The sequence below is a fragment of the Antechinus flavipes genome, chromosome 2, assembly GCF_016432865.1.
Source record: "Antechinus flavipes isolate AdamAnt ecotype Samford, QLD, Australia chromosome 2, AdamAnt_v2, whole genome shotgun sequence".
Taxonomy (NCBI): domain Eukaryota; kingdom Metazoa; phylum Chordata; class Mammalia; order Dasyuromorphia; family Dasyuridae; genus Antechinus; species Antechinus flavipes.
The window spans coordinates 270271222-270292890 of record NC_067399.1 but is presented as its reverse complement, the minus strand read 5'-3'; the positions used below and the strand labels follow the sequence as shown (position 1 = coordinate 270292890).

At 34.3% G+C, this 21669-nt stretch overlaps 1 protein-coding gene across 1 annotated transcript in view; it reads right to left on the bottom strand.

Annotated features, from left to right (window-relative positions):
• Positions 1-462: 462 nt before the first annotated feature.
• FAM98B (family with sequence similarity 98 member B) overlaps positions 463-21669 on the bottom strand; it is a 34039-nt gene continuing 12832 nt past the window's right edge. Inside the window, exons 4-8 of the mRNA XM_051977052.1 lie at positions 19216-19394; positions 12383-12463; positions 11264-11380; positions 5635-5802; positions 463-2817 (exon numbers count right to left, since the gene is read on the bottom strand). Coding sequence (XP_051833012.1) covers positions 2380-2817; positions 5635-5802; positions 11264-11380; positions 12383-12463; positions 19216-19394 — 983 coding nt within the window. The 3' untranslated portion in view covers positions 463-2379. The remainder of the gene's footprint in view (positions 2818-5634; positions 5803-11263; positions 11381-12382; positions 12464-19215; positions 19395-21669) is intronic.

Sequence of the window (21669 nt, the reverse complement as noted above, 5' to 3'; positions counted from 1 at the left end):
ACAGTTATTTAATGAAATGATTGATCAGGGAGCAGTAACTCCCCATTTCCTTCCGATCCTATTTTAACTACAATTTAACTGTTGTTAATTTTGATCACATATATTTACTATGAACAGACATAATCAGATGCAAATTTGACATCTAAAAAACCCATTCAAGACTTGGAAGGAACTTTTAAGAGATGATCTAAACTAAACCTGTCATTTCACAGATTAATAAATTTAAGACCCAAAGGAGTGAATGACTGCCCACAGTAGTAAGCAAGCTAAAATAAAAATAAAATAAACTTTCATTCCCCATCGTTTCTCTACTTCAGAAAGATTTTTGATTCAGAGATCTAAATTATTCTCAATACAATTTTATGCTCTCCCAGACAAATCTTAGAAAAATGAAGTTGTTTAAACTAATTGGGGGGGGGGGGGAGGCGTATAGTAAAAAGTATTATTTAGTAATCAAAGCAATTCTAATTTTTTAAAAGTTATTTTTATTTTCTCAAGTGGTCCTTTCTGATTTACAGGATAGGTAACAACCATTTGGTACAGAGGAATTCATCAGATTCTATATAAATAACACAAGCAAAACTTAAACCAGTATTTCATTCAGTGTTCACAGCTGTTATTAAATGGTATTTTCTTAAATATGGAAAGGATTTTTTCTATTGTCACACATGAGAATGAGTGTTTTTGTCCATTAAATGTAAACATACAAAAAATACCCTAAACAAATGCTCACAAATAACCAAAAAAAAAAAATTTTTACATCTTCCTTTCCTCTGGAAAGTATGTTGTCTTACAGGGTTGGCTTGAAAATATATTTTCAAGCCTGCAGCAATACAGAATTACGCCCTTTTTTGATGTTACATTTCCTTAGGATTTTACAATTTTTCTTTTGAAAAATTGTTGAACAAGTAATCACATCACTTCTCTGGTTAACAATACATCTGTTGAATTAGAGGCTGAAAAGTTGTTCTGCATATGCTGGGACATTGATTCTACAACGTGCCTAAGAAAAAAACCTATGTAGCACACCCACATTTCTAAGGAGAGATTTATCATTCACTATCTGTTCTTTGTATAGAAGAGTTAACAATATTATTTTACTAATGTTCACATATTAGTGAAGCAAGTAGCAGGGTGTTATTCCCATATAATACATGGGAAATTCCTAGGAGATGTAGCATTTGCTCTATTCCTCAAATCCTCCAGGAAATAGTGTCACGATTAAAATTTTGGATTCTGCATTTCCCAGACCACTGGCATGCAGAGATACCAAGCTAGCTCCCAAACACTACAGAAAATAGTCAAATAAGAGCTTTCTTTCAGAAAGTGGTACTATCCATGGAACCAATTCAGTTCATTTGTGGTAAATCTACCAATATGACAAACAAGCTTGTCTTGTCTTTTTATATATATTCTAAGACTAATAGTGGGGCAAAAAAATGATTATTTTCTTTGAAGGTCTGTTCCTTTTCCAGAAAAGAAAACTATCTCTTACTTTGATGCACAGACAGTACATGTAACTTTTGTCAATTTAAATTTCTCTTGAATGTTCAACTTTGTTTTGTTAGTGAGATAAGCAAATTCCAAAGATTTTTAAACTCAAATCAGAAAATGATTTTAAAATGCTAGGGAGGAAGTTTAAGGATAGAAAAAAAAAAGCTGCTATTTTTTCTTAGGTATAAATAGGTTTGGACTATAGAGAAAAAGAAGTCTAGCAAAAATAGAGATGAATGGAGTCCCTCCTATAGAGAAAAAGCAAAACTAGATAAACACATTTTTGGACCCCTTGACTACTTAATCTCAGGCAAAAAAAAAAAAAGAGGGGGCAGGGTTTAGAATGAAGTAGTATTAACAAATACAAAGGATGTACAAAAAATACTGATGAAGCCAACAATCTATAGTTCCATGGGAAGTGGGAAAGCCAACAATCTATAGTTCGATGGGAAGTGGGGTCAGTTCTATGAAACAAACTTAAATAAAATATAAGTATTCTAGAGTCTAAACTCTGAAATCAGGAAAATACTAAAATGCTTCTCTTCCCATGTTCTAAGATTAATGGTTATAAATATTTACATTTTTAAAAAGTTTTTTGTTTTTATTTTCTCATCATCATTTTTTTTTTTTTTTTGAAAAAAGCTCCAACATGCTCAAGGATATAAGGAACATTGGGACCACTTCCCTTAAGAGATCAAAATCCAATATAAAAAAAATGCTCTTATGTATTAACCAGGTTCAATAGTGATGGTATTAGGTGGTCTAAAGGGTGTATACTTGAAAGAGCATATTCAAATCTGTTATTTAAAATACTATGCCTAAAAGTACCGAACACATCCTTCTACTACAAAACAGGCATCATCTAATTTGTCTACAATGGAATTTTTAATATCGTCTGTATCCACCCCCACCACCCCCTCCTCCTCCATATGGATCTCCATAACCCCCTCTCCCACCATAACCCCCTCTCCCACCATAACCTCCTCTTCCACCATAATCTCCTCTCCCACCATAATCTCCCCTCCCTTGAAAACTCCCACCTCTACCGCCACCCCCCCCACCTCCCCAACCCCCACCTCCTCCTCCTCCACCACCACCACTGGCTCCCCAGCCCCCTCCACCCCCCCCACCTCCTCTTCCACCTCCACCTCCACCTCCTCCCCAACCACCCCGGCCACCCCCACCCCCACCTCCTCTTCCACCTCCTCCCCAACCACCCCTTCCTCCGCCTTCTTGTCTCTTCTGCCAAGGAGGCATTTCAGGAGGCGGTGGTTCAATTTCAGTTGGCCTTCCTCCTCTGTCTGGAACTCTTCCCATCAACACCTGCAATTTATAATGAAAAAAAGGAAAAAATTAAACTACTGAAATGTCCAAGTATTCTGGAAGATTTTAGTTTTAATGATATAGAAATAAGAGAAAAATACTTAATGTGCTGGTTATCCTGAAATTCAAGGCAATATAAATAATACTAAACCCAGAAATATGACTTAAAAACTCAGGAGGACCTGAGTTCAAATGTGACTTCAGACATTTAACACTTTCTAGTTGTGTGATCCTGGGCCCATCATTTAACCCCAAATGTCTCAACAACAACAAAAAAAGATATTTTTCCAGGGAGAATATTTGCATTACTTAAGATATTCTGCTTATTTTCTTTCATTTCAAATATGCTTAACTATCTTCCAAAAATGAGTATTCTTACTTATGTTCCTCAAATAAAGGAGTTGGAATTGACTTCATTATGCAACCAAAAGCATCAACAACAACACCACATTTCATGGAATTTTTGGTTATTAGTTATCATAACTAAAAACAACCTATGATTAGCACAGACAAAAAGATGACCATGAAGATAAATGCAGCGAATGGGCCAACATCTATAATAAAAAGTTAGAAGAGAACTCATAAGACCAAATGAACAAATATACTGATATTCAGTGACTTCAAAGCAAAGATAGACACAAGGCATGTACATAAAAACTGTTGGAAAATAGGGTTCAAGATTAAGAAACAAAAGGAACCAAAAACTCATAAACTACTTGAAAGCCTCATATCTTGTATCATGAAAATTTTGTATAAGAATACAGCCTAGGGACAGCTAGGTGGCACAGTGAATAGAGCACTAGCCCTGAAGTCAGGAGGACCTGAGTTCAAATTTGATATCAGACACTTAACAATTCCTAGCTGTGTGACCCTGGGCAAGACACTTAACCCCGACTGCCTCAGGGAAAGAAGGGAGGGAGGGAGGGAGGAAGGGAGGAAGGAAGGAATAGAGTCTAAAGCTTGATTAGCAATGAACATGGCTACAAAAAATAAAGTAGATTTTAAATAGACAAGAAATTGCTTTACACAAAAATGTAAGAGCCATCTGATAAACAATTATCTGCCAGACTTCAAAAGTTCAAAAGTTTGACAAAGGTCAAAGTTAACATTAAGAAACTAATGATTAGTGATAGTAGTTATCATCCAAAGGAACCTCAAATACCAACCTAAAACCAACATGCTATACTATATATAAAGAATTAGAAATGGAACTAAAAACACTAAAAATGAAATGGAGATAATAATTTTAAAAGCACTCAGAAGAATCAATTTTCAAAACATCTGAAAGGGTCAAAGAGATCAAACAGAAAAGAAAAAAAAAATTCACAGTATTACTCTCCCAAAAAGGTGACCAAGAGGATTTTACTACAGATTAACTATAGATCTATATGACCACTTTCTTATCTCTATAAAAGCTTTGAGAATAATCTATACACATTCAAGAATATCTGTATAGGCAGTGATGTTTATACATATAGGTAAAGAGAAGAAAAGATAACAAAGTAGAATGGGCTACATTGGGGTCTAATGGATTCAAGTTAAGGATACTTGACTACATACGTATATTGTAAAGAGAATGCTTTGTTAAGAATAGAAGGCATTTAGATGCTTTTTGAGGTTCTTTCCAACTCTAGGATTTGGAGACTTTCACTCAGGAAGAAGTTGGGATTATTAGGAAAGTTACTGCAGAAGAGGCAGTATCTCATCTAGGCTTTGAAAGAAGGAAACCACATATTAATAGATGTAGTTGAGAAAACTATTACAGATGTGCAATATTAATACAATTTCTCAAAATACTTTGCCCAAGTCTTTTTTGCACTATTGTCACTGTTCATTGCATCACATTTATTTATGCATATAATCTATCCTTCCTATCAAATTATAATCCCCTTAAAAACAGGACCTTTTTCATTTTACCAGTGTATTTCTAGAGAAAAGCCAAAGACTTGGCTTAATAAATATTGAAATTACATAAAAGAATTAAAGGTTTTTTAAAGTCATTAACTTTGGACGAACCATGGCAATGAGTTCAATTCATGACAATTATTAAGGTACTTAATATATACAGAGCACTCTAGGAATTAAGGAAGATACGCAAAATTTAGATGAGATTTCTGTCTTTATGGTCTAGTAGGTGAAAATGAAAGAAAATCCTAGCATTTAGATCACTACAAAGATAGAGAAGATCCATTTCATTATTACAGAAGAGTTTCTGATTCATGTGGATATAATCAGATCAGAAAAATAAATATAGTAGTAAACAGGAACATCTATACTTCTACCTACCTTCACTTAAGCCTTTACCTACATCTGGAATGATTTCTCTTCTCTTTTTTCATCTATATAAAGTACATACATATTTGTACTTTATATACAAGGGGAAACCAATCTGAAGTTCTATTTTCTCTGTGAAAACTCCCTTGATCAGCCTAATGTCTGAAACATTTATTTGCTACCTAACATGCACTGTCTATATGATTAATTATCTTTTTATGTATTTGCCTTGTTTTCTCTTAAATTTTTTTTTTGAATATAACTCCAAAAAAAATGGAAAATACCACTGAAGTTCCACTTGCTGCTACCATCACACCCCTCTTAGAAAGAAGGCCATAACTGAAAAAGCATCAGCATCAATTCTTTACTAAAACATATGTAATCATAAAATATCTCTAACCAAGCACAGATACGCTTTTAATAAAGAAGGCTTTTAATAAAGGAAAGAATTTAAATTTATAAACATAACCAAGGGACAAAAAATTCCCTCAAACACTTCCAGTCTAGATTCTACACTAAGTCAATCTCAAATGAAAAGCAAACCTTATTGATAGCACATGTAGTCTTTTCCCGGGTAGAACCACTGCTTGTTCTTATAATCTTGGATAGATCTTCACGAGCAGCAAGAAGATGGGCCAGTGTAACTGTTGTTTTTGGTGACAATGCATAACGCTTAGGCTGGTATATTCTTGCTATATCATCAGTTTTTACCTTAATGACAAAAGTTGGGAAAATGTCAACCAAAGTAAAAACATACAATTATCAAGTTAAAAAAAAAAAGAAATTTATATTAAAGAACATGGGGAAAAAGTAGGAAAAAAAATACTTGGGAACAATTAAATCTGAGCTACATGAAGAAGTGGGAAAGAAAAAGTAGCCAAAATACACGGTTTCATTTGCAAAGAATTTTACAGTTTACAGAACAATTTTCTAATAACTATTCATCTTTAAGCACAAAAATATTCAAACACATTCCCAAACTGAGTTTGTTATAATAGATTTCTGTTCCCTGCTCTTTCTCCCAAAGCTAAATCATAGATTCATCTCTTTTCATTATTGAATCTTTTTAGTTAATGTATTTTTTGCTCAGAACTAATATTTCTTTTAATCTTCCCTTCCTTAGAACCTTCTTCACTTCCCCTTGCTAGTTTTAGTCTGGTATAATTAGGCCACTTTCCTCTGCATTTTCTTTTTCATTAATTTCCTTCAAATTCTTGATCTTTTGTTCTTCCAGATGAAATTTTGTTATTTTTTCCAGCTTTATAAAATGATTTCTTGGCAGTTTGAGTGATACAACACTGAATGCAAGTAGATTAAATAGAATTGTCATTTTTATTATATTAGCTCAGCTGACCCATGAGCACTTAATATTCTTCCAATTATTTAAATCTAACTTTGTGTACAGTATTTTGTAATTGTGTTCATATAGTTCCTGTGGTTGTCTTAATAGGTAGACTCCCAAAAATTTTATATCAACTACAGTTATTTTAAATGAAATTTCTCTTCCCATCTCTTGCTACTGGGCTTTGTTAGCAACATATAGAACATATAGAAATGCAGATGATTTACATGGGTTTAATTTATATTCTGCTAAAGTTAATTCTTTCTAGTAGTTTTTAATTGATTCTCTAGGATTTTCTAGATATAGCATCATATAATTCGAAAAGAGTAATAATTTTGTTTTCTCATTACTTACTCTGATTCTTAGAATTTTTTTCTCTTTTTATTGCTAACATTTCTTATACAATATCAAATAATAATGGTGATAACAGGCAACAATATTTCACACCTGATATTAATGAGAGTGCTGCTAGCTTATCCTCATTACATATAATGCTTGTTGATGGTTTTAGATAGATGCTTCTTATCATTTTGAGGAAAATTCTATTTATTCCTATGCTCTGTACTGTTTTTAATGGGAATGACTGTTGTATTTTTGTCAAATGCTTTTTCTGCATTGAGATAATCATATGATTTATTAGTTTTGTTATTCAAATAGTCAATTATGCTGGTATTTTCCTGATACTGAACCAACCCTGCATTCCTGTTATAAATCCTACTTGGTAATACTGGATTATCTTGGTGATAAGTTGATGTGATCTCTTTGCTAATATTTTATTTAAGATTTCTGCATCAAAATTCATTAGGGAAATCAGTCTGTAATTTTCTTTCTCTGTTTTGGCCCTTGCTGGTTTAGTGTATTAGCACCATATCTGTGTCATAAATGGAATTTAGTAGGATACTTGCCCTAAATAGTTTATACAGTTTTGGAATCGTTCTTTAAATGCTTGATAGAATTTACTTGTAAATCCATCTGGCCCTAGAGATTTTTTTCCTTAGGGACTTCATTAATGATTTGTCAGTTTTTTTTTAAAATGGGACTATTTTTTTAATTTTAATTTTTAATTTCCTCATCTATTAATCTGAGTAATCTGTGTTTTTGCAAGTATTCATCCATTTCACCTCGATTATTAGATTTACTGGCATACAATTGGGCAAAACAGCTAATTATTGCTTTAATTTCCTTTTCACTGGTACTAAGTCCATCCTTTCATTTTTGATACTGATAATTTGGTTTTCTTCTTTTAAGCAAATATTTATTATTTTTTCATAAAAACTCTTAGTTTTATTTATTAGTTCAATAGTTTTCCTATTTTTAATTTTATGAGCCTCTCCTTTGATTTTCAGAATTTCTAATTTGGTATTTGTTTGGGGAGGGGGGGAATTCATTCATTCTTTTTATAGTTTTTTTAGTTGCATGCCCAATTCTTTGATCTCTTCTTTCTCTATTTTATATATGTAAGCATCTAGAGATATAAAATTTCTCCTAAGAACTACTCTTGACTGCATCTCATAAGTTTTGGTATTTTGGTATCTCATTATTACTGTCATTCTCTTGGATGAAATATTGTCTATGATATATTATTTGACCCCTTATTCTTTAGGATTATATCCTTTCCTAATTTTTGGTCTACTTTTCCATGGTCCTTTATTACATATAATTTTTTATTGTATCATGATCTGAAAAGGATGCATTTACTATTTCTGCCTTTCTGCATTTGATTGTGAGGTTTTTATGCCTTAATACATGGTCAATTTTTGTTAGGTGTCATGTACTGCTGAGAAAAAGATATTTTCCATTCTATCAATTTTCTTCAAAGATCTATTATAGCTAATTTTTCAAAAACTGTATTTTCCTCAACTTCTTGTTTATTTTGTGGTTAGATTTATCTAGTTCTGATTCACCTCTTCCCTCCTCACCATTCTTTTGCTTCTGCTACTACCAACCTCAATCTGCCCTCCCTTTTGTCAGTCCCTACCCCTTTCTTATCCCTTTCCACAGAAGAGTGTCCTCCCTTCTATTAGTCTCCTACTTTCCTATAGTGAGACAAATTTCTAAACCATAACAAGTATATATATTATTTTTTCTTTGGCAGCTCTTATCTTTCTATTGGAAATGCTTGAAAGGCCTTTATCTCAGTAATGATCTATCTTCTCCCAACTTGGAATCAACTGGTCTGAGTACATTCTTTTATTGTGGTGGTTGCTAACTCATGTATAACATGAATTCTTTTCTATTTGCTTGCAATATTTTTTCTTTAACCTCCATTCAATGAATAATGTGCCTGAGAATTTTCATTTTGAGTTTTCTTCCAAAAGATGATTGGTGAATTTTTTAAATTTCCATTCTAAGAATTTTAGAAGTTTAAGTTCTAAGTTTGTAGAACTTTAGAAATTTAGAGTTTTCTTTTATGATTTCTTGAAATATAATGTATAGGCTTTTTTTGGTCATGATTCTCAAGCAGCAGCCCAATGTTCCTTAAATTACCTCTATTTAATCTATTATCCAGATTAATTCTTTTTTGTCATGACATTTTCTTCTATTTTTTTCACTCTCTTAACTGTTTTAAATATCTGCTGTTTTATGAAATCAATAGTTTCTATATGATTCACTTTAACTTTCAGGAAGTTTGTTGTTGGAGTAAGATTTTATACTTTCTTGTTCCAAATTTAATTCTCTTTCCAATCCTTTCTTCTCCAGCACTGAATTCTTTACCCAATTTTTTCTTGCATATTTTATTTCATTTATAAGAATGTTTTTTAAACTTTTTGTTTCTTGTTTCATCTCTCCCAGAATTTCTAGTTGAATTTGTATCTAATCTTGGGGTTTTTTGAGACATTTGTTATAGCATTTTGGAGTCATTTTCTTCTGGGTTTGTGTCTTGAGTATTCCTGTTACCATAATGGTGGAATTATTTTGTGTTTGCTCATTCTTCCATTCTATTTCCTGAGTTTGGATTTTAGGCTAGGACCAGGCTCTATGTACCTCTAGAGGGAATATCTGGGTTAAACTTATCTCTTGGATCCTGCTGCTGTTTTCTTGTGACTGTTTTTTTTCTAGGATCTCAGGAACAACATGGGCTGGCGATCTGAAAGTTTTAATTGTTCTTAAAATCATTTTGTCTAGAACAAAAAGTCTGATTTCAGCCCACTGGATCTAAAGTCTGCAAGTTCCTGACCAGGATGTAGATCAGATGTACACCCAGGGGCTTTATCTCTGGTACAGCCCCATTAAAATCTTTCTGGACTTAGCCACTAGGAGATTCACTAAGAGATTCAGAGTGACAGAACCATGGTCTTCTCTTTTTCTGGGATTCCTACCTTGGTTATTCTGCTGTGAGCTTCAGAGCATTCTAGAAGTCTAACTGAGACTACACTACTCCTAAATTAAATCACGCAGCTATTGCTTACTTCTAAATTTGTTCTATATATAATAGTGGTTGAAAAGGCTCTTCACCATAGAATTCTATCCTCAAGATTCAGGTCTCCTTTCTTCAGTCCCTCCTGCATCTGTGACCCTGAATGAGGTAGTGAGTAATAAAAGTTGTGAACTGGTAGCTGTTCTTACATCCTGAATATGGTCAGAACCTTGTATATGGGTCTAGGACATTGTACACAAGCTCTATCATCTTTTAGTTTCTGTACCAGTAGCTTTGTATGCTATTCCTAGCTAGACCTCCTTCCCAATGTCCACAGATATGTCTGTTATTCTTATGCTGACCCAAGCTGGAAAAGAGACTCACCATGTTTTTTTCCCCCTCTGATTTTTAGTCAGGATTTGGCCAAATGTGTTTTCTAGATCTTTTTGAAGTAGATGTGGGAGAGAATAACTACATTTCCTGCCACTCTATCATCTTAAGTTCCATTATTTCTGATTTTCCCTTAAACTCCTCTATTTTTAAATCAATAACAAATGATTTAATGACTGCTACTTTATAATTTATTGTCTCCTATACAACCTTCATTCCTATTTTCTTTTTCAGTATTTCCCCTGATACTCTAGAAATTCTGTTTCTCCAAATGAAATGTTATTTTGTTATGGCATGTAAAGCAACCCTTTAATAGTTTCACTTGTAAAGCATTAAAACAATAAATTAACATTAACAATACTTCAATGGAACCTCTTTCCCCTGGGGACAGCTGCTCTTTTCCCCTATACATGACTTTACCCCAGCACTGACAGCCCATATCTTCTAATTATTCTACTTTTCCTTTGTGGTACTTGGACAGAATCAATGTCTGTCATCTCTTGTAGAGTAAAGGAGGGTCCAAGTGGAATCACTACATGGAGTGACTAGGGAAAGACTCCCACAGCTGGACCTTTAAGCACAGCCTATGAGACTGTTTATTCTGCCTGCACCTAGAATACAAAGTATGTTTTGGGGGAAGTGGGAGGGGAAATAGTCTCTTAAGAATTTGTTCCCTAAAGTTATTTCAGAGGGCTACCAGTGAAAAGAATACTGAATTTTGAGTCAAAGGAGCTGGATGTAAATTCTGGATCAATTCATATGACCATGGCCAAGTCACTGAACTCCACTATAATCTTAGGAGACATCTTTTTTAATGTGTAGATGCATCTTTATTTACTTTACCTCACATATATATCATCTCACTTTAAAACTTTTTTTTAACTTAGCTTTTTGGTTTTGAGAGGAATGAAGAAAAAAACTACTTCAAAATGTGATCATCATTAGCATATAAGAGTATGACTATGTGGTGAATACTCCATTTTGTTAGCCCATAAATGCAGCGAACATATACTTAAATGAGATTGCTTAGAAAACTGTTACAGGCTACCATCTACAGGGCACACTTGAAAAAGCATTCTTACCTTGGCTCTATCAGACCATCCAAAGGACTGCACTGTAACATCTAATCGTTTCATTAACATCCGCCGCCGGCATTCATATTCACAACAGAGAGCATCATTGATCCTTTCCAACTGTTCCTAAAATATTTAAATAATAAAAATGACTAATTTTAAACAGTAATGCATAAGAAATCTTTTTTTTTTATTATTTGTTTATTTTTGTTTGTTTTAGGGAGAGGATTTTCAGATATTTCTGACTGGATCAACAGCATCCTGTTTTTCTACCACAATTAAATAAATGAATGAATGAATGAATAAATAAATAAATAAATAAAAGGTTCCTATAAATGTTTAGCCAGTCTTTAAAATAGCTATTAAGTGTCCCTGTGGAAGAGTATGATAAGTTTTTTTTTTTTTTTTTTAACTTTCTCTAAGTTTATTCTCAAATTCTTTCATATCAATGCTCTAAAGGGCTCATAATATTTACTTGAATTCCAATGCATAAGAAATGTTAAGAAATAATTCTGGACTGATTTACCTCACTTTATGTTCCACTCACTCTCCTCTAACTCTATGAAAGTAGACTTGAAGATAAATTATTTAAATAAATAGTATTTAAAGCACACTGGCACTGGGGTCAAAGGATTTAGGTTCAAATCCCAATACTCATACTGCCTATATCATTTATCCTCCCTGGGTCTTCTGTTTCTCATTTGTAAAATAAAAATTAGACAAGATGATCCTTAGGTTCCTTAAAGGTTTAGATTTATGATCCTATAATCTAAGTACAGTGCAAATTATTTCTTTTCACTGCTGTTAAATTTATCTTTAGTCAAAAATTTTAAGTCATGTAAAAACTTGCTTCTTATGTAATTTATAGAAAAGAAGAAAGCCAAGAATTTTCTGTTTGTGTTCATATGATATAATATCACTTTAGGAGCTATAAAAATGTTTTAAGTACAAGTTGTTTTAACTAACAATTGACATTATGAATAAAAATCCACCACTACAGTTTCTCAATTTAATTTTTACTCACCAACGTCACATAAACAAGTAACACTTTAAAATTTGGGTGCTATTTGGAAAAACTAAATCATATGTACTTATTTAATTACATAACCCAAAAGTAAAGAATTTTACCGCCTGTTCCGGACTTAAATCCTTTTTCAGCAATGGTTTTCCAATGTGGTTATTTTGAACTTTTGAGAGAATATCCTTCATCTGAAATATACAAAAACATGCTCAGTGTGAAAAAATAAGCCCTTAAAACTTGTAATAATCTTGTTTCTTATTCAAGATTTTATTCTGGAAATTAAACAAGTTTAATGAAAAAAGCTTGCATAACCACAGATGCATTATCAGGGTGCTTTTAAGCTGTTATAAAAACTTAATCACTGTAATATAAAGTAATTCCTCCAAAGAAATGCTAATTATTTCAATAGTCTACATAATTAAAAATATCATTTATATATGGAACTATAGAAACACCTGTTAAGAGGACAAACTACAGGGAGTATATAAAATTCTGGAGTTTTTAAGATAGCATTAATTTTGGATTTCTAATTTTAAAAAATCAAGCACTTTGTATTCTAGTTGAATCTCATTATTTTACAGAAATTTTTGAGAGGTAATTCCTTCCCATCCCCCCATTAAACATAATTCATATACAACAAACATTCAGCTTTCACATTTTAATAAGATGAATACAAACTTTAACCATATGGGGGAGCCCTGCATATGAAACTTGGTCTTTCAGTCTATATGTTAACTGTTTTGCCTGGGTCACTGAATATACATTAGATTGCTGTTTTCAAAATCCATGAATGCGAAAAAGGTTTGATAATCACTAGTTCAAACCACAAGGTCCATTTTCAGTTTGACAAACCAAAAATAGGACATTCAGTTTTCCTTTAGTAATACCGGGAGTCATATAGCAATCATAATTCACCATGAAGGAAAATTTTGACAAATGATAGTATCTGCAGCATTCACCCATCTTTTTAATTGTAGACATTTAACAATTTATAGGAAATGTTACAAATGTCTCAAAGCTACCAAAAATGTTTACATTCAGTTTCCCAGTTACAAAGTACCAGGGAACAAAGTGGTCTAATTATACATATTATCACTGGAATAAATGAATGCTATCATCTGGAAAGCTTCCCATTTTGTAAAGTTATTCCTACTCTTTGAGAGGGAAACAACTTCCAGTTTTATAATAGCTAACTAAAAATGTTAAGCTGGAGAGGCCCACAGCAATGCTACTTAGTTTCTTATAAGTAACCAACAATAGTTGGTTCTCCACAAGAATTCAATTGTGATTTATAATAAATACATATTTTAGATCTGTATTTGATTTAAATGTTGTAAAGCAATACATTTCTGTTTTTGTTTTTTTAATTACAGGAGAAGAAGCAATTGTGGTATAAGAAAGATTAGTCACGTTAATACTCAAGATATAAAGGCCATAGTTTATGACCACTTTCAAATCAATCAACAAACCTATATTAAGAGTCTACCTTGTGCCAAGCACTGGGGACATGGGTACCAATGAACTAATGAAATAGTTCCTGCCCTCAATAAGCTTACATTCTATAGAGAGAGACTATATATATATACACACACATACATATGAAGTATGTACAAAGCTGACTAATTGTTAATCAATTGACTGATTAAATTCAAGCTAATTTTAAAAGATGGTCACTAGCAGTTAAAGAGGAGATGATCAATGGTTTCACATAAAAGGTGGCACTAAAGGAAGTTCACTGAACAAATTGAGGCCATTTGATGAGATCTCTCCTGTCCCCTTCATGTTACAACATTCAGATGAATTTTACCACTATTTCCTCCATTTCTTTTATCCCAAATGAAGAGGTAGACTTTTCCCCTTGCCATTACCAATGCTCCAGCCTCAATCCCATTCCATCTTGTCTTTTCCAAAGGATTTCTTAATCACTGCCACTCTCTCACTAATTTTCAATCTCTATCTACTGGCCCTACTGCCTACAAAGGCATCCATTTTTTCCTTCTTCCAAAATTCCTGAGTAGATCAACTACCCCTTCCCAGGACCTATTGTCCGACACCTCTTTTCCCTTCTAAGACTCAGTTTCCAGAGAGAGTCATCTGCTATTGGTGATCACACCACTACTCCTCGTACTCTCATCAGTCTCAGAAACAATTTTTCCAAAGTGACAAATGCTCTTCTCACTGCCTTCTCTCAACCACTCTCTTGATTTCAGTAGACCACCTGACACTGCCATCTCTCTCTCTTTAACTCTTTCTTCCTTCTAGGTTTTTCTTAGCCCTGCTCTTGTCCTTCCTTGTTATCCTACTTGATCAAGTCAAGTCAACAATCATTGACTATTATGTGTCAGCCACTGTGTTGAACTCTGAAAAACAAAGGCAGGCAAAAAAAAAAATTCTCTTAAGCTCAGTCTATTTGGAGAGAGAGATAACAAGTAAATAACTGTGTACAAACAAGATACAGGAAAGATAACTTAGGGATAATCTCCAAGGAAAGGCACAAAGATTAAGGATCAGTTTCTTTTTAAAAAGTGGGACTTGAAATTTAAAGGAAGCCAAAAAAAGAAACAAGAGGGAGAATGTTTCAGGCATGAAGAGCCAATGCAAAAGCCCAGAGTAGGATCTGGAAATTTTTAAATTAAAAAAAGGCAGGAGATCCCAGAACCTGTGGCAGGGAATAAGCTATAAGAAGACTAAAAAAGTTTTTTAAAAAAGGACCCAGGCTAGTTAGGGTTTTAGAAGCTAAAGCACAGGATTTTGAATGGGATCCAAGAGGCAAAAGGAAGCTAACAAAACTGACTAAAGGAAAAGGAGGCAACATGGTCAGGTTTGCACTTAAGGAGGAACAATCTGACAGCCAAGGACAAACCGGAATGGAAAGAGACCAGAGGCAGAGTACCACCAGGCAGATCCTGCAATTGCCCAAGTCTGAGGTGGTAAAACCTCTAACAGGTGATAGCAGTGGGAGAGGGGGGCAGAAGAGATATTGGTAAGGCAGAATTGACAGAACTATAGGCAGTGAGAAAGGCTGAGGAGTCAAGGATGACACCTAGGTTCCAGTCACCTGTGTAACTGGAAGTACGATAGTTACCTCAACAGTAAGAGAAATTAGGAAGAGGGAAAGATTAGGAGTGGAGGAGGAAAATGTATTCGGTTGTAGACATGTTGAATTTAATATGCTACAGGACACCCAGCACAAGATGACAAGATTAGGTAGCTGGAGATACAAAACTGAAGGTCAGAGAACAGGTTAGGGTCAGATAAATAAATATAAGAATCAACTGCATAGCGATAGTTAAAATCATGGGAGGCAATGAGATCTCAGAAAAAAGGGCTCAGAACAGAATTTTGGAAAATATCCAGAGTTAGCAGCAATGACATGAAGAGACTAAGAGAGAGTGATCGTGCAAGAAGGAGTAGAAACAGAAGAGAACAATGTCACAAAAACCTAGACAACAGAGTATCTAGGAAAAAAGAGGGATGGACGGTATCAAAGGCTAAAGGGAAGAATTTCTATCTGGCACTTAAGAAATTATATGGAAAGCACTCTTGGATGAATAAAGAGCTCAGAAACTAGACCACAGAGAGTTGAGGAGAAAGGAGCACCCAGTTCTCAAGGAGTTTAGCCACAAAAAGGTTGAGAAAGATAGAAAGCGATACCTAGCAATGTATGAAGTAATGGTGTTTTAAGGATAGAAGGAACATGGGCATGTTTGTAAGAAGCAGGTAAGCAGACAACAGATAGGACAGGCCTGAAGATTAGTGAGACTAATGACTTTCAGAATGACTGAAAGAGCAACATGCTGGAGAAAACAGGGCAGAATGACCTCACTTGTGCATGTGGAAGCCTATAACGATAGCTAACATTTGAGCACATTACATATATTACTTCATTTGATCCTCACAACAAACCTATGAGGTCAGTCCTATTATTTCCATTTTACATATGAGGAAACTGACTCAGATTTGCTTGTTATCTAGCTATTAAGTGTCTAAGGCAAGATATGAACTCAGGTCTATACTAGATCTATTGCATCACAACCCTTCTTTTAATACAATCATTACTATGGGTACATCATCAGTTTGTGTCTCAATTATTTTTAAGATTCTTCTGGTTAGTTTTGCTACTCGAGGCTCTCCCCATGCCAATCCATGCTCCACTCAGCTACCAAAATGATCTTCCTAAAGTGCAAGTCAAACAATGTAACATCAATCTGTGTGCCCTCCAATAAATTCAAGTGGACTTGGAGGATCAAACATAAAATCTCTGATGTTTGCATTTAAAGTTCTTTACAATTTGGCCTCTTACTGATTTTCTCACACCTCTCCCCTATTCTACAATTGAGCCACACTTGTCTCCTCAGAGTTCCTTCTCACACCAAGACATTCGATCTCCTATTTTTTCCATTGGCTGTCCTCCATGCCAGCACATATCTTTTATGTACAAAGTATCTGAATCTAGTCTCCCCCATTAGAATGTGAGCTCAAGGGGCAAGGATTTTGCTTATCCTTAGAATTAGCACAATATCTGGCTCTTAGTAAGCCCTTAGTAAATGCTTGTTGACTTGACTTAAACTGGAGGGACAAAAGGAAGCACTGAGAGAGGGAACATCAGTGCTTTTCAATAGCTGAAAACTCCTGTAGTCTTGTGGTTGCCGCCTTCTCTAGGCCTTGCCCTTGGGGCCACCTCCAGTGCCTGGTACAGGCAACACCACCCACCTCTCACTTCCTGGACTCAGAGGCTTTTTCCAGTGCCAGTCTGTCCCAGGACAAGATCCCTCTGCCTTCTGTATGGACTCCTCTTCCTGCCTGCAGTGAGACAGTCCTCCTGAGGTTTCACAGGACACATCACCATATCTGCCATGAGGCTGGACTTCAAACAATAGAACCAAACATGTATCTCAACAACCCTTTTCCAAACAGTGCTAAGCTGCTTGGTCTCATTCCTGTACAGTCAGCACACTCAAATGCCTAAATATCTGAATCCTGGGGATTCTGAATGTCCTCAATCCCAATACCAACATATCAATGTCATTCCCCATCCCAAATGCCCATCTCCACTTCAACTCAATCTCTACATTGTCCTTACTTCTGATATGTCTATTCCACTGTACCTTTTGGAATAACTACTTTAAAAATGACAAATTTCTTTTCATATTAAAGCTTCTTTCTTACTCCTTTCTCCATTTTTCTAGCACTGAAAAGTGGCTCCCTCCGATGACACTGTATCCCTACCCACACTTTCTAGGACTAAGTACACATTTTTCCTTCTTCCCTGGGTCATCAAGACTGTGGGGGAGTTGAAATCCCTAAGGTCATTTCCAGCATTACTCTCTACCACAATTGCTCAGCAACTTCTCCCTATCTGAGGTGGACAGAATGAATCTCAGAAAAAAGAAAGTTGCTGAGCAATTGTGGCCATTCTCTACCGAATCCCAGAATATTTTCCTTCCTTCTTCAATGAATTCAGTGCCTAGTTCACAATTCCTCTCTCATTTCCCAGTTTATGCCCTCATACTAAGGAATTTCAACATACGTATTGATGTTCTTTCAAATATTCTAATTACCCAATTCCTGAGTTAACTTAATTCTCATGACCCACTCCTCAACACCTTAGCTACACATCACTCACAAAGATTCCACTTTCATAATTATGAACTCCAAAATTCTTTCATCTGACCATAATCTTTCTCTCTAGTTTATGAGTCCACATCTTTTCTTCATTTTCATCATGATCTTATATTCCTCATTAATTTCCTAAGCCACCTTTCCTGCACTGGCTACTCTTCTCCCTTCTTTTTATGGACGTTTCAGAGAACACCATGTCAACTCTATAACTCTCCCCTACTCTTTCATCATCTGATCCATTATCCTATTGTCAAACATACTTAGCTAAAGCCTAATCATTGACTAGGGGCATCTCCTTGGCTCCTATTTATATGCGATAAAATAGTGCTGAAAAAAATCAGGAAACTTTACCTACACATCTACCACAAATTTATATTATACAAACTGAACTTGGCCTCCATTATAGTAAGACAATCATTCTACTCCTCCTGATTATTTTCTTCATTACGTTGACTTTTTCCCTTTCCCCAAACCTCCCATAGCATCTTCTTTGCCCACACTCTAAATTGAGAACTTTGTTTCATATTTCACATCATTATGGTCATTCACCAAGTTCTTTCTTCTTATTTTTTCATGTCATTCAGACATAGTCTCCCACTATCTCTTCTATCACTATAAGAATAGTAAATAGAAAATCCCTTATCTGACATTTAAAACCTCCATCACCTGGTTCCTTCTCACATTTACAATTTTCTTATATTTTATTCCTCTTTATACACTTTATAAATAAAGAGCACTGAATTATTTGTTGTTCTTCAAACACATCACTCTACCTCTTATTTCCCATCTATATGACTTTGTATTGGGTATCCTAATGGTTAGAATGCTCTTCTTCCATTCTCAGAGAGTTTTTACCTTCCCTGGTTTCCTTCAAGATTCCGATCAAATGCCACTTTCTGCAGATGGTCATTCCTGATTCTCCCAACTGCGAATGTCTTCCCCTCTGAAATTATTTTCTATGTTCTCTCTATATCTTTTATATGTTGTCTCCCCATATTAGAATATAAGCTCTTTGAGAATAAGGACTGTAACTGTGCATATGTTCATAATCCTAGTACTTAGTACAGTACCTAACACATAGTAAATGCTTTATAAATAATCTATTAAATTATCTATTTAAATGAGTTTGTATTAACTTACAGATCATATAGGGGAAAATTCCATTGTCGTAGAAAAAAATTATTATTAGGATAAAAACCAAAATAGAGATGAGATCTCTATTAGCAAACTTTTATATAAAATATGTCTATATGCAATTTTAAATATATAGTTAAATTTTTTTTCCCTTAAAATTTAAGAGAACTACTTAAAATTGTACCTTTGATTCCACATGGCTTAGCACAACAGGAATGTCAGAAGTGGTTGATTTTGGTAAGCACAGAGTATCACAGATAGCTTGCACTTCCTGGTAAATTTCATTGTTTTTGTCCAATTGAGAACCTTTGAGCTGCTTCTTCTGCAAAATCCGTAAAGCTTGAAGTTCTGTACTTAAAAACACTAGCAGGAAAACAGGAAAACATAAATATGTCAACAGAAACTTATGTTGCTTAAAAATATTTTACTTATGGTGAAAAATCTTCAAAAGAATCACTGAGTAATGACAATGATATCAGTGCCAATGCCAAAGAAACACAGCAACTTATATGACAAAAACTTTAAAAATAAATTATTACATATTATGTTGTCTTTATTTGGGTCATTATTTTAATATCTAAATTGTTTTGATATGCACAAAACATAAAATGGAATCTACAATGAGCTAATTAAATACTTCTATAAAATGAAATGGAAAATTTTCATTTCATTCTTTAAATGTCCTGTTGATTGGTATACAAATGTCTTATCTTTGCCTTCTTATAGCCCATGAGATTACATATCCACTGAGTGGAACTATGCCTTAAATTCCTCTTCATAAGCCCTAGTCTAGCACAATGCTTTGTACACCAAAGAAGTTCAATAAAATATAATTTCATTCTCAGCTTGAATGTGTTAGAATATGATTTCTGCTGTACTCACTTTCATTGATTAAAAAACATTTATTGAGCACCCGGGATGTGGCAGGCATTGTGCCAAACCCTTCAAGAAAACAAGAACCACTAAGATACAATAGGATAAAATCACTTTCCATAAGGAATTTGAGAAATAAACGACGACTCAAGTCCATTCAATATTTGAATCATCAGGGGTTTAGATAATCTTTCCAATAATACATATCATAAAATTTCTGTAATTAGATTTCATCAGTTGCTATAGCCAAACAATCTTGTCACCTTGCTTGATAGTATTCTCAATGCCTCATTTTCCTTCTTTCCACATTATCTAATCAGTTCTGCCAAGATGTGCCATTTTTATCTCCATAACATCTCTTATATCTAACCCCTTCTCTCTCATCACATCACCTATCACATAGATTATTGTGACAGCCTCCTAAAATATCTCCCTCTTGGTTCAGGCTCTCATCACACAGAAACAACTGTAATGAACACCGACATGTTCTCCCACTTCCAAGGATCTCCCGCTTTCAGTTCAACATCCACATTTCGGCCAAAGAATTCTTCCTCAAATACCAATATTCCTTATATACCAATATATACATGTCATAATCCTACTTCTTCAGTTTCTGTTTTTCCCTTCACAATTGGCCCCAGTTTGATTTTCCAGTCTAAACGTAACTCTCCTCTTTCCATACGATGTGCATCTAATACCATCCTCTCTTTTCCTAATATGTAGCACTGCATCTCTCATCTTTATGCCTTTGCATTATTGGGTCCCATGCCTGGAACAATGCACTCCTTCTTTTAAGTCTTAAAAAATTATACTCTTCCTCCAACATGCAATTCACGCACAACCTTCTACACGAAACCTTTCCTGATTTTCCCAAGTGCTAGTACTCTTCCTCTGCATAGCCTGCATGTGTCTACCTAGTATTTTTATAGGTATTCTCTTTACATTTAACACACACACACACACACACACACACACACACACACACACACAGTTACTCCATACTAGAAATGTCCTTAAAATTATGGATTGTTTCATTCTCTGAGAATTTATACACTTAACAAATGCCTCAGTCTAGTAAACCCTACTAGAGTTTATACTATTTTGGCAGAAAGTTCAAAAATTCAAAGTGACCTCAATGTCACCATAAGACATTAGAGTAAGATTTCAGAGGATAAAACAAATCATTTAACTAACTACACATTAACTACAATATGACTGTTATTATTATGAATAACAATTGGTTTCTTTTTAATTCTATGTATTTTATCTTATATATTTAAAAAAATGTTCTTCTGAGAAGGAGTTGGCTAGACTGCCAAAAGGGTTGGCTAGACTGCCAAAGGTATCCAAGACATAAAAAAGTTAAGAACTCTTGTTCTAAATAGGTTTTTGATATATATACGAAAACCTGTGACAATGTTTAGAAATTTATGTTTAGAAAACTATTAGAAATAAATTCTTGCCATTATATATATTTTTAAAACGGAACTTCCCTTTTATGTGAAAGTATTAATAATAATAGCTAACATTTACAGAGCATTCCACTTTGGTCTGCAAAATGCTTTCATTTTCTCTCATTTGATTCTAACAACAACTCTATGAAATAAATACTATAAGTATTTATATATTTATTGAGCACCCGGGATGTGGCAGGCATTGTGCCAAACCCTTCAAGAAAACAAGAACCACTAAGATACAATAGGATAAAATCACTTTCCATAAGGAATTTGAGAAATAAACGACGACTCAAGTCCATTCAATATTT